Source organism: Apodemus sylvaticus, chromosome 7 (assembly GCF_947179515.1).
Source record: "Apodemus sylvaticus chromosome 7, mApoSyl1.1, whole genome shotgun sequence".
NCBI lineage: Eukaryota > Metazoa > Chordata > Mammalia > Rodentia > Muridae > Apodemus > Apodemus sylvaticus.
Genome location: NC_067478.1, coordinates 53,836,726 through 53,848,861, shown reverse-complemented (window position 1 = coordinate 53,848,861; position 12,136 = coordinate 53,836,726). Strand labels below are relative to the sequence as shown.

Below are 12,136 nucleotides of genomic sequence, written 5' to 3'. Positions count from 1 at the left end.
TTGCCGTCTAACCCCACAACCCCGGCAGTCGGAACTTATTTTTAAAAGAATGTTTCAATTAGTGGGTTGTGAGACACATGTACGAAGAAGCCTCCTGCCCACCAAGTCCCCAGGACTTCACTAGGCTCCCCAGGATCCAGGGACCCGAGTTGGGGCCATAGCTTGGTCTCTGAGCCTCAGTTTATCCTAGCCTCCCACCCTCACCGACCCCCCCCCCGACTCTCATCCCCCCCCCAACACCCCCCTGCCCTCCACTGTCCCACCTCCGAGCATCGCCCCGCCCTGTTCTTAGGGAGGGCGCAGTGGGCGGAGCCAGCGGAGTCCGTCACCACAGCGGTCGCGTCACCGCCGAGGGGGCGGGCCCCGGGCGGCGTTCGGGGTCACGGAGGCTGCTGCTCGCCCGCCCTCCCGTCGGGCCCCCGCGTCGACTCACCATCTCCCGCTTCGCGTTTCTCTCCCGGCTGCATCCGGACGAAGATGGCAACCGATGGGCTGCACGAGAACGAGACGCTGGCGTCGCTGAAGAGCGAGGCCGAGAGCCTCAAGGGCAAGCTAGAGGAGGAGCGGGCGAAGCTGCATGACGTGGAGCGTGAGTGCAAGCAGGGGGCGAAAGCGAAGCAAGCTCTCGGCCGGCCGGAGTGAGCCAAACTCTCCGAGGGGCTGACGGGCCCGCGTGGGGCCGCTTCCAACGTCCCGGGTGGGAGGGTGCCGAGCCCCTCCCAGGGGGCGGGTGGAGAGGCGCAGACAGCAGGTGCCCGCGAGGAGACACCGCTTTACAGTTCCTTGCTGGGCTTCTCTGCCCCTGCCAGGTCCTTCCTCTGCGTGGATTTCGAAGCTCCCTTTCCCATCCCTCCACTGTCCTTGGGGGCAGGGAGCTGGGTGGCGGAGGGAAGCAGACGTGCTTTCTGCATCCGCCGGCTCAGCTTGCGGTAGGGCCTTTTAGAAGCTTTTGATGGATGCTGCGGCTGACATAAAAGGGCTAAGGCGGGGCAAATAAACTTAACCCGCATCCCAGGGACTCTCGGCCAGAAGAGCGATCCTCTTCTCGGAGCTCGGAGTGGGGACCCTGCGTGGGCAGTGGTCTTACCGACTCACCCTCCCTTACTGAGCAAGGCCTGCCGGTCCCTAACCCATACACACTTCTGGGCCGTGCCCCCCACCCCCACCCTCGCGCGTGCACCCCTCCCCGCCTTCCTAATAGGCCTCAGCCTTTAAAGTTCCTTTTGGAGAAGGGAACTGGGGTTCAGTGTGAGGCCTTTAGTGTTTGGTTTCATTGAAACTTGCTGGAAGTGTAGAACCCTGGTTGGTGTCTTTTCCCGGAGTCTTAAGTTATGAAGGGGCAGCAAACTCCTGTGTGGCTTAGAGATGTGTTCGGATGTAAGTGGTTACATTGTTGGGGTTTTTTGTTTGTTTGTTTGTTTGTATTGTTGATCAGGTCTGGTGCAGCTGCTTGGTGCTTTGAAGGACTCAGGCCCTTCTGTGCCTTGGAACGTTGGCATTTATTTACCCAGTGACCCCAAGATGACTGCCACCGCTCCAAACGTTGCCCCTGTATCCAAAGCAGGAAGAAGGAAGAGTGTGAACACCGTGTTCTTTTCCTTCTTAGGGAGACAGCAAACAATTTCCCAGAATTCCTCTCCTCCCAACATTTCTATCTGTACTTCATAGGCCATGTGGCCCCTGCTGGGGAGTCTGGGAAAGGTGGGGGGAGGCAGGCTGAGCACATTGCCACCCCAAAAATTGAGAAGTGAGGAGTGGGTGTCAGAGGTGTGACGCGGGCTCTGCCTTCTCAGAGCCTTGTATGCTACAGAGAGATGATGGTGGTACCTCAAGGTTGGTATCAGTGCCTTCGACTTCTCCACTCCACAGAACTGTGGCTTGAGCAGGCTTTTTGAAGTCCTACCTCGATGGCCCTTGTGACATGAGGCCCACCCCCTCCCACCCCCCACCCCTCACTGTAGCACAGTCCTGCAGCCCACACAGAGAGACTCTTGTCTCGCCCTCTCTGGTCTCCTAGAATCCCACTCTGCCCACAGCCACTCTCAGGCCCTTAGGAACCCTGTACCTCAAAGCCCTGTCCTGTGTTCTGTCCCTTCCCTGACTTCAGCACAGACATTTCCATCAACTTCCAAAAGTCTTGCCGAGGGACTCTGACTCTGGCCCTCCTGCCTCCCCCCCCCCCCCCAGCCATGAATAGATGCACCCTCCTGCTCCTGCTGAACTCCAGGGGCGGCTGAAGAGAAGGCACCAAGAGGCCTCTGTGGTCACTGGCTAAGTTCCCCCCTGCAGTGTCCTTAGTCAGCACCCTACCCTGGCAATTGTAAGGTGTTCAGCAATCTGTGGAAGTCTCTGTCCTGCCCACCTTTCACTTCTTCCTGCACAGAAATAGGAAGGTAAAAGCAAGAGACCTGTTACTAGGTCTGAGCTCCTAGATCCACGCCCTGCCCCCTGCAGCTGCTCCCTCCTGTAAGGGTTATCGTCTCCCCCCTCACCTCAGGATCCACCCAGCTCATCTTTAATTTTCCCTCCATCTCTCTGCCTCAGCCTCTCTCTGAAAACAGACACACACACACACAGACACACACACACACACACCTCTATCTTTTACTCACACAGTTTGCCAGCCCCTGTTGTATCAGCCTCTGCTTGGCCCTTAAAGACGCTGCAGTGAACAAAGCAAGACCGTTCCCTCGGAAGTCTTTGGTCTGCAGCAGGGAGTCAGGCATTCAGTAGGTAAAATAAGATGTGGGTTAGATGTGTGCTCGATAGAAGAGGGGGGTGGGGAGGTGGAGAATGAGCGGAGGAGGAGCTTCCAGAGACTGTGACCTGGAGTGGCTCCCAGGAAGGGCCTCTGAACGCAGACTCCTTACCTGCATACTGGGCAGGCTGTCCCAGGGAAGAAAATTTGAAACAAAACAGCAGTGCAAAGCTAGGTAGGGTGAGTGTTGCTCTAGTGAGGCAAAGCTGAGGCAGGGGAATATTTTTACAGTACTGAGGGGAAGCTGAGGCCATGTCTGGAGAGGCATAAATGGGTAGAGAAGAAGATGGGGCTACAATGGGAATCTGTCTGTCTGTCGTGTCTCTCTCTCTCTCTCTCTCTCTCTCTCTCTCTCTCTCTCTCTCTGTGTGTGTGTGTGTGTGTGTGTGTGTGTGTGTAGAGACCCAAGATTATCCTCAGGTTTCATTCTTCAGAATGCTGTTCACCTTGGTTTTTTTAAACGGGTATTTCATTTTATCTGGACCGAGTAGGTAAGATAAAGGCTGGGCAATGAGCTTGCGGACTCCTCCTGTCTCTGCCTCCCTAGATGGGGATGACAAGCAGGAGCCACTGCAGCCAACTTTAGTGACACCCAGACCCAGGACTCATCCCCCTCAGCCTAGGACTTGGGGGAGTCCTGAGTGACTGAACCTGAGTGAACTGAACCCGACCCGTTTGGGTTTTTAGTTTTCTAAATTACTTTTCAATTTTCTCATTTGTGTATGTGCATTTTCACAGAGCACAGAAGGCTGGTTGCCCTGTTAAAGCTAAGTCAGACGTCTTCTAAAACTTTCCAGGGAGGCCAGTGAGATAGCTCAACAGGTTGTGACCAAAGCCTAAGGACCCTAGTTGTATCCCTAGGGCCCACTGGAAAAAAAGAGACAGACAGCTTCAGGTTATCTTCTGAGGTCCGCATGTGACATGTGAATAAGCAAATAAATAAATGTAATTTTAAAAGAAGTTTAAAGGTGAATGAAAAATCAATTATACCTCAGTTGGTAGAGGACTTGCCTAGAATGGAAAGGCCTGGGTTCCAGTCTCTGTACCACATAAAGCAGGCATGGTAATGCAGGCCTCCTACTTGTGAGGTCGAGGCATCAGAAGGTCACTACATAATGAGTTTGAAGCCAGCCTGAGTGGCGTGAGACCCTGTTTAAAAACAAGCAAATATAGAAGTAAATATTTTTAAGTGAGTGCAACAGAAGATGAGAAACCAGAAGAGATCGATCGATTCCTGATCCAAACTCTGTCCTCAGTCCCATATCTTTAACACTCAGACCAGGGTCTTACTCTGTAGACTTCGCTCCCTAGTCAGATCCTTGGCCAACATGATATTCCTAAAGTAGCTTCTGTGGCTTATGTGATAAGGAGTCAGTCTACCTCAATTGCACAGCCAGGAGCTCCTGTCTCTCCATAAGGAACTCTCCTGCAGAGTTTCTTCTCCCTAGAGCCTCCCACCCCCATGTGCAGATAATCCACTGCAGGGAGGGCGGCCTTCCTTCATGTTTCAATCACATTCATGATTCATGTGTGATTCATGTTTCAATCACACAGCTATGGCTTGCATTGGCCTCCTTCTCACTCCATGCTACAGACTCCCACGGTCCAAGGACTGTTAGTTCAGTCAGAGCAGTCTAACCTCTGACTGAGTGATGGGGTGAGTGGCTCAGAGCTCCAGGGAGACCGGTTCCCTACACCCTCAGTCTGAGGATGCTGTCCTCAGCTTACAATCTGTGTTCTCAGTATCTAGAGCAGCGGTTCTCAACCTTCCTACTGCTTTCCGCCCTTTAACACAGTTCCTCACATTGTGGTGACCCCCACCACAATATTATTTCACTGCTGTTTCATAACTGTAATTTTGCCACTTGTCTTAGTTAGGGTTTTACTGCTGTGAACAGACACCATGACCAAGGCAACTGTTATAAGGACAACATTTAATTGGAGCTGGCTTACAGGTTCAGAGGTTCAGTCTATTATCATCAAGGCGGGAACATGGCAACATCCAGGCAGGCATGGTACAGGAGGAGCTGAGAGTTCTACATATTCACCTGAAGGCTGCTAGCAGAATACTGGCTTCTAGGCAGCTAGGAGTAGGGTCTTAAAGCCTATGCCCACGGTGACACGCCCACTCCAAGGCCACACCCACTCCAACAAGGCCATGCCTCCAAATAGTGCCACTTCCTGGGCCAAGCATATAAAAACTATCACATTACTGTTATGAGTCATAATGTAAATATCTGATATGTAGCCCCTGCAAAAGGGCCTTTCAAGGGGTCACAGCCCACAGGTTGAGAACCCTGGCTCATAGCCCTCTGCATTCTGACCACTGCTTCTGACATCACCCTCCCTGACTCACTCTGTCGTGTCCTATGAAAAGGACCCTCAGGGTTACACTGGGTTTACCCAGATCATGGTCCCATCTGAAAATCTTTAGCATCTCTCATCTGCAGAGGCCCCCTTTGCCACATAAGGTGACATCTTCAGTTTCTAAGGATGTGAACTTCATCAGAAACCATGGGTTTACCGTGTCAACAGGCCTTAGATCAGGAAGAGTCACCATCTCCAGCCTCGGACTCCAGATGCAAAGAACATTCCTCTGGCCTTATTCTGAGAGGACAGAGGGTAGCACTTGGGCTGGTCTTGCCTAAGCAGCTAGTGGAGAGCAAGGAGTGTTTCTGGTACAAGTCATCCTTCTCCATGTCTCACTGTGCTCTAGAGAGCAGAGATTTTTATTAAAATAGCAAAATGAATAAAGGCCAAGGACTAGAGTGTGTTCACCATGGTCTAGTCAGCATAGAAGGTCTATAAAGATGGACTCTTCTCTCCAGAGGGCTCTGGGGTATGGAGATGCTTCTCTTCAAGAGCCATCTCTGCATGCGCCGTAGGAGGGATTGAGTTTGGGGATGGTGTCAAGACAGTGGGAGGAAAGAGGACCCAGCTCACCATTAGAGTCTCAGAGTCAGATGAGGAATGCTCTGGAAGGTAGGCTGACAGCAGAAAGACTTGGCAGGTTGCAGCATCCTGGGCTGCGAGAGCTTTATCCAGGTGCCTTTAATTTTGTTAAGAAGCAAAACTGAATAAACAAATTTCTATACATTTCCAGTGTACAAATCCAGACTCCATTTGGTTTAGTCAGAGGATTTACCAGTCAGAGCAGATGGCTTTTCTGTTTGTTCTAAGTATGCTTTTGTGACAGGTTTTACCCTCAAACGCTCTGTGATTGGAGCTCTGAACTAATCTGATCTCATAGCTTAGGGAGAAATCTAGGCAAAGCCATACTCTAGTCAGACCTGAAACACATGTGCCCTTTGCAGCCCTGGTACCCAGGCTGAGAGAAAGCTGATGTCCAGGCAGATGGCCTCCTGCCTGCTGCTTCACTCTCTGAAGCCTGGAGAGGGAGCAGAAAGCCAGCCTGCCTTTCATTTCCTGACCCCTTCCTTCTCCTGGTCTGTCTACTGGAGCATGCTCACTAGGGGTTTCTAATGGGTCCTCAAAGTATCCTGGATCACTGTGGGGCAGTTGGATAAATCGAAGGAGGCAGTTCTTTACAGCGCCCCCTGCCGGGCACCTCTTTTCATGTTTTGACACACCTCATAGCTTGCTTTATGTTTATAATTTTATAGACACTCTTGAGATTTTTACTCTGTTCAGAAGAAAGTATTTTGGGGAGAAAGCAGAAAAATAGGATTTCATGTAATCCATTGTGGTCTTCCAACTAGACCATGTAGCTAGATGACCTTGGACAATGATGCTAATGCCTTAACCTCCCAAATGCCAGAATTCCAGGCGTGTACCCCCCATACACACACACACACACACACAGCCAGTTATTCAGTGTCACCTGAGAGCTGAGAGACAGCTCTGTCCTGATGGAAGGCTGGTCTCCCAGGCTGAGAGATTACTCCAAGACTTGCATTTCAAGGAGGGCAGCAGAGGCTCAGAGGCACCTGCCTGCTCCCGTGGAACTGAAAGTGATGTCGTTGCATTGGCCTCCTCCTCCCCTGAGAGGTGAGAGAGCCACTGTGGCTCTCTGGCCTTCCCCCTTGCTGGTGTAGCTAGGCTTAGAGGCCAGCCGTTCTCCCTGGTGATTTCACAGCCTAGGTTTCCCTTTGTGCAGTCTAGACCACATCTAGTGGGATACAGGGTGTAAGAAAAGGCGGAGGGACACTTCTGCAGCTAAAATGGAAGTCTGAAAACCACTGTTTCAGGCGTGTGCCCAGTGCTCACAGATCTCAAACTCTATGCAGCTAGGACTGGCCTTATGGTCAGCATAGACTACTGACTGCACAGAGCCTGGTCACGGAAGGACCTGTGGATGTGTATACTGTGGCACTCTGATCTAACTTTCCATAGCCAGGCAGAGGTCAAGCTAGGACCAGGCAGTCTCTTAACTAACTCGCTGATCTGACTACCTTCCATATGGGAATCCATGGCTAAGGTGTCCCCAGTGCCTGAATGTCATTTCCCTTGATTTTCTGAAGACTCACAGCCATGTTGCATAAAGTTGACCCCACTCTTGCAGGTATGTAATCCTGTTCTCAAGGGCTAAAGTGTGTGCACGTCAAGTCCTCAGTCCTCTGAGCTTTGGCTTCCTTACTTGTAGAAATAGATCTTTAAGACTGTGTCCTTGCCTGGTGGTGGTGGTGGTGGCACATGCTTTTAACCCCCAGCATTTGAGAGTCAGAGGCAGGCAGATCTCTGAGTTCGAGGCCAGACTGCTCTATACAGTAAGTTCCAGGACAGCTAGGGGTATAGAGAAACCCTATCTTGAAAAAACAAAAACAAACAAAAACAAACAAAAATGGAAGGGACATCAGAGAGATGGCTCAACAGTTAAGAGCCCTCACTAGCTGCTCTTCCAGAGGTCCTGAGTTCAATTCCCAACAACCTCCTGGTAGCTCACAACTATCAATAATGAGATCTGATGCCCTCTCCTGTCACGCAGGCATGCATGCAAATAGATCACTCACATAAAATACATAAATAAACCAGTCTCTCTTTTTTTAATTAAAAAAAAAAAAAACCTATGTCCTCAAACTGTTTGTTGTATTAAGCACACATCTTTAATCCCAGCACTTGGGAGGCAGAGGCAGGTGGATTTCTGAGTTAGAGGCCAGCCTGGTCTACAGAGTGAGTTCCAGGACAGCCAGGGCTACACAGAGAAACGCTGTCTTGAGAAACCAAAAAACCGGAGGAGGGAAGAAAAGCTTTCTGCTCATACCTGTGGTGACACATGTCTGATGGAGGGAGGGTGGGGGAGGGTAGGTGGGAAGATAGGGAGGGAGGAAGAGAGAGGTTCCCACCTTTCTTGCCTTTCCTTACCCCTGTTCTTACGCCTCCTTTAAATTCAGGCTCTCATCACCTGCCAGCCAGGAATCTATAGCACCCTGTGGCTCCCTGATCTCATGCAACAGCTCAGTTAGTGTCACACTACAGATGCTTGGTACCTGCGTGTTGCCCTGTCTGATGGTTCCAGGCAGCTTGGTACCTGCGTGTTGCCCTGTCTGATGGTTCCAGGCAGCTTGGTACCTGCGTGTTGCCCTGTCTGATGGTTCCAGGCAGCTTGGTACCTGCGTGTTGCCCTGTCTGATGGTTCCAGGCAGCTTGGTACCTGCGTGTTGCCCTGTCTGATGGTTCCAGGCAGCTTGGTACCTGTGTGTTGCCCTGTCTGATGGTTCCAGGCAGCTTGGTACCTGTGTGTTGCCCTGTCTGATGGTTCCAGGCAGCTTGCCTCCTAAGAGCAGAGATGGTCTTTTATTTCTAACAAAGTATTTGGCGTGAGATTTATTACCCAGTTGAGCCCTTCCATCTCCCTCTTGGAACTTCAGGTTCTGACTACGCTGGTTCCAAGATATTCAGCAGTTTAAGATGCACGGGCCCCAACTGAGCAGAGAGGCAGTGGAGGAAGGTAGTGGACACCATGGGCCTGGGTCAGGGAACAGGCCCCTTCAGATCAGCGGAGTCCCCTGACTGGGTTCCCTCCCCAGTGTCATTCTTATACCACACTGCAGCCAAGGACAACCACAAAAAGATAGATCTGTGTCACTCAGATGACGGTACACCAACAGGCCACTGCCAGTAGAAAACAACTGTTCCAGGCGAACAAACATTACATCACTCTGCTCTCTGCGATGAGTTCCTCTGCTGTCTCGGATTATTATGTCACACCTTTGGACTTTGATTCCCTCAGCTGAGAATGCCCACTGAGAGCCCCTCCATAGACCCTGCATGCAGATATCACCCTGCAGCCCAGTGCAGCCTCCTGTCTCTTGAGAAGCTCTGTGTGCCGTCATCTCTGGCTTAGCTAGCGTCGACTTCTGTGCTGGGCTCGAGTAGCTAGCTAGAGGGACTGAAAAAGGATCAGACCATCAAGAGGAGAGATGACGTGTTGGCAGACAGATGGCCCTGTGGCCAAGGCTCTTGGTCCCCGAGGGCGGCTCACACAGGACACACCCGTCTTCCTGAAGCTTACTGCATTTCCTAACCAGTTAGCATTCCTATTGTAGAAACCAGCGTGCTCCTCACTTCTTATAAAATTAAATATATCATGTTCCAGAGGAACAGTCTGTCAGAAGGCAAAGGAGAAATCCTACCTGCCCCAGCCCCACAAATACATATTTAGCTCTTTTCTAAATTTTTTATTTCCTGATATTTAATTTTTTTTTGTAATTCTTTAATTCAATGCTTGTAAGATTTGGCAGATAAAAGCAGGATGGAGTGGGTTGGGAGTGAATCCGTGTGGGAAGGGGAGACGTGGAGAGAAAAGATAATTGATAGTTGAGATGATGTGTTAAAATTAGAGTTATATAACGTGGGCCCTCTTTTAGATGGTGAGACATCTTGGGTTTTCTTTTTCTTTTTTCTTTTTCTTTCTTTATTTCTTTCCTTTTTTTTTTTTTTTTTTTTTTTTTTTTTTTTTTTTGAGAAATGCTGAGAAGCTAGGCTTCCCCTACTGCTGAAACAAGAAAAGCTATAATAATATGGGCATGGAGATTTAATGTAAAATATTACACACAGGGAACTAGCTACAGAAAGGGCTCAGGGGTTAAGAACACTGGCTGCTCTTCCAGAGTAATCTGAATGACTTCCCACACCAGACTGTAACTCCAGTGCCACTGACTCTGGCCTCTGAGGACACTTCCTACACTCGGTGTGCATACGTATATATGCAGTCAGACACTTGTACACATAAAATAATAATAGATAAATCTTTTAAAAAGAATTAAGTAGGACGTGCTCCGTAGTGGTGGAGGCTTGTGTAGAAGGCCTGTAAGAATTCAGAAAACTGAGTTTGTTCTTTAACTTTTGTCAGTCTCTGTGGAACGATCACTCAGCATTTCCAGGCCCTGCAGCGTGAGCGCTGAGCTCTGACACAGCATTTTGTAATGTACAAGAGTTTTTACCGCCGAGGTTTTCTGTCCTTTGAGTATTTTTACTTTGTTTTGTTTGGGGACCAGGTAGTCGTTATATAACTCTGGCTGGCTTCACACTCACAGAGATGCACCTGCCTCAGTCTCCTGAGTGCTGGGGTTACAGATGTGCCCCGCCACATTGACACAGCTGGAGTTTTCATAGGAACTTCACACCTTTGTTCTCCTTCTCAAGGGGCACTAACAGGGATCAAGCTTTATTGGAGAAAAGACCGATCTAATGGTTCACATAGGGCAAGAAGCCTGAATTGGGAGCTCCCAAAGATGAGGAGATGTGGTAGGAAGTCCTGAGAACCTGCATGACGGGGCCATGGGGACAATTCCAGCATTGGAATAAAAGCTCGGAAAAGTCAAGAATGTCACTCAGTAGTTGAGTGATTTCTTGACACACCCAGGGTTGAGGGCGTGGCTCAGTGCTGGAGTGCTGGCCTGGTAGAGGTAAAACGAAGTAATAGAAACTGCCTGTGATCTGGCAGATAAGGTAGAATCCGTGAAGTCCGTACTGCTGCCAATAATGAATCATTAGACAGGGTGTGGGAAGCAGCCACTGGGTGTGCAAGGAATGGTGGGCTCTGGAAAATCACCAGTCACCAACCATCCGTGCAGTGGCTAGGCTGTTAGTGTGTGGAGGAGCAGAGGCCTGGCTGAGGCTGGGTTGGTAGACTGTTGCCCCCCTCCCCCCCCCTACACGACACCACATAAACCAGGAATGGGGGGGGGCAGGGGAGGGGTACATGTCTGTCATCCCAGCATGGGGGAGGTGGAGGCAGGAGCATCAGACATTCAAGTTCATCTTCAGCTACCTAGCAAGTTTGAAGCCCGCCTGAGTTAAGTGAGAGACTCTGCCAAGAACTGCTCCCGAAAAGTTGGAGGAACCGCACCATAATTAGTCTCAGGATCCATCCCTAGAAGATACCTTTTCATGAAATAAGGGGGAATGGCATCCGACGGGCCACCTTCACCCAATGGTCAAAGTCACCATCAGCAGAAGAGGGACAGGTGGTAGAGCGTGTGCCTCTAGCCAGTTGTCTCCCTGTGGGGTTCCAGACAAGTGTGTCTGGGCAGAGCCTCATCACGAGTGAGCACCAGACAGGGACTGAAAGGCCCCAAAGGATGCTGTGAGTGGCCTCAAAGTTACCTTTTCTGTAAAGGGCGTGGCTCGGCTAGCGTCCGGCAGGGTCTGTATTGGCCAGCATTAATTCCCTGCTGTGGCTCGCTCTGCTGTGGTTCTGTGAGACAGCTCTTTGGACTCAGAGTCGAGGTAAGCATCCAGGAAAGGGGGCAGGAAGATGCTCACGAGGGACACAGTTAGGGGAGTCTGCCACCAGCTTACCCATGAAGGAAACACCCCTCCCGCCCCACAGCCCTGACTGGTCAAGAGCCAGGCCTTTCCTGGGCTGTTCCCTAACCCCCCTGATTGCTGAAAGACACAGGAGCTCAGGTCTATCCTGGTTCAGCCTCTAACCAGGAAGAGAGTGGTACCCCTCAGCTGCCTACCATGGAGGGGAATCCCTGAGCCCTGCAGACCTCCATCTCCCATCAGCTTCTGGATGGACTCTACTTCCTCACTGTCAGCGCTTGCTTGACCAGCCTCGGCCACGCCTCTGCCAACCCAAGAGCAAAGAGCACAGGTGCCAGCCGCGGGGAGGCTGCTGGGAGGGGCTCTGACGTCACAAGCAGATTCTGTCCAGACTTTTGGGACAGTGTTGATTTCTGTGTGGACTCAGAGGTCTTCAGAAATCTCACACATAGATCTCTGGCCCAGTGCTTGTTTACAGATTCCTGCAGCTCCCAGCATGCCCCAGGCCTTTGCTAGGGACAGTTAGATACAGACGGCATTTACTGCCCACCCAGCAAGTTTTTATAAAGTCAGTTTCCCTTGTGAGTAGAGGGGGGGGGGGGTAAAGGCAGGCTATAGTTCAGTCGATAAAATGCTTGCCATGAAAAC

At 50.8% G+C, this 12,136-nt stretch overlaps 1 protein-coding gene across 1 annotated transcript in view; it reads left to right on the top strand.

Moving 5' to 3' along the window:
* The first annotated feature begins 345 nt into the window (after positions 1–345).
* The window catches only part of Gnb5 (G protein subunit beta 5), a 31,670-nt gene continuing 19,879 nt past the window's right edge, over positions 346–12,136 (top strand). Inside the window, exon 1 of the mRNA XM_052187797.1 lies at positions 346–589. Within this exon, the coding sequence (XP_052043757.1) occupies positions 478–589 (112 nt within the window). The 5' untranslated portion in view covers positions 346–477. The remainder of the gene's footprint in view (positions 590–12,136) is intronic.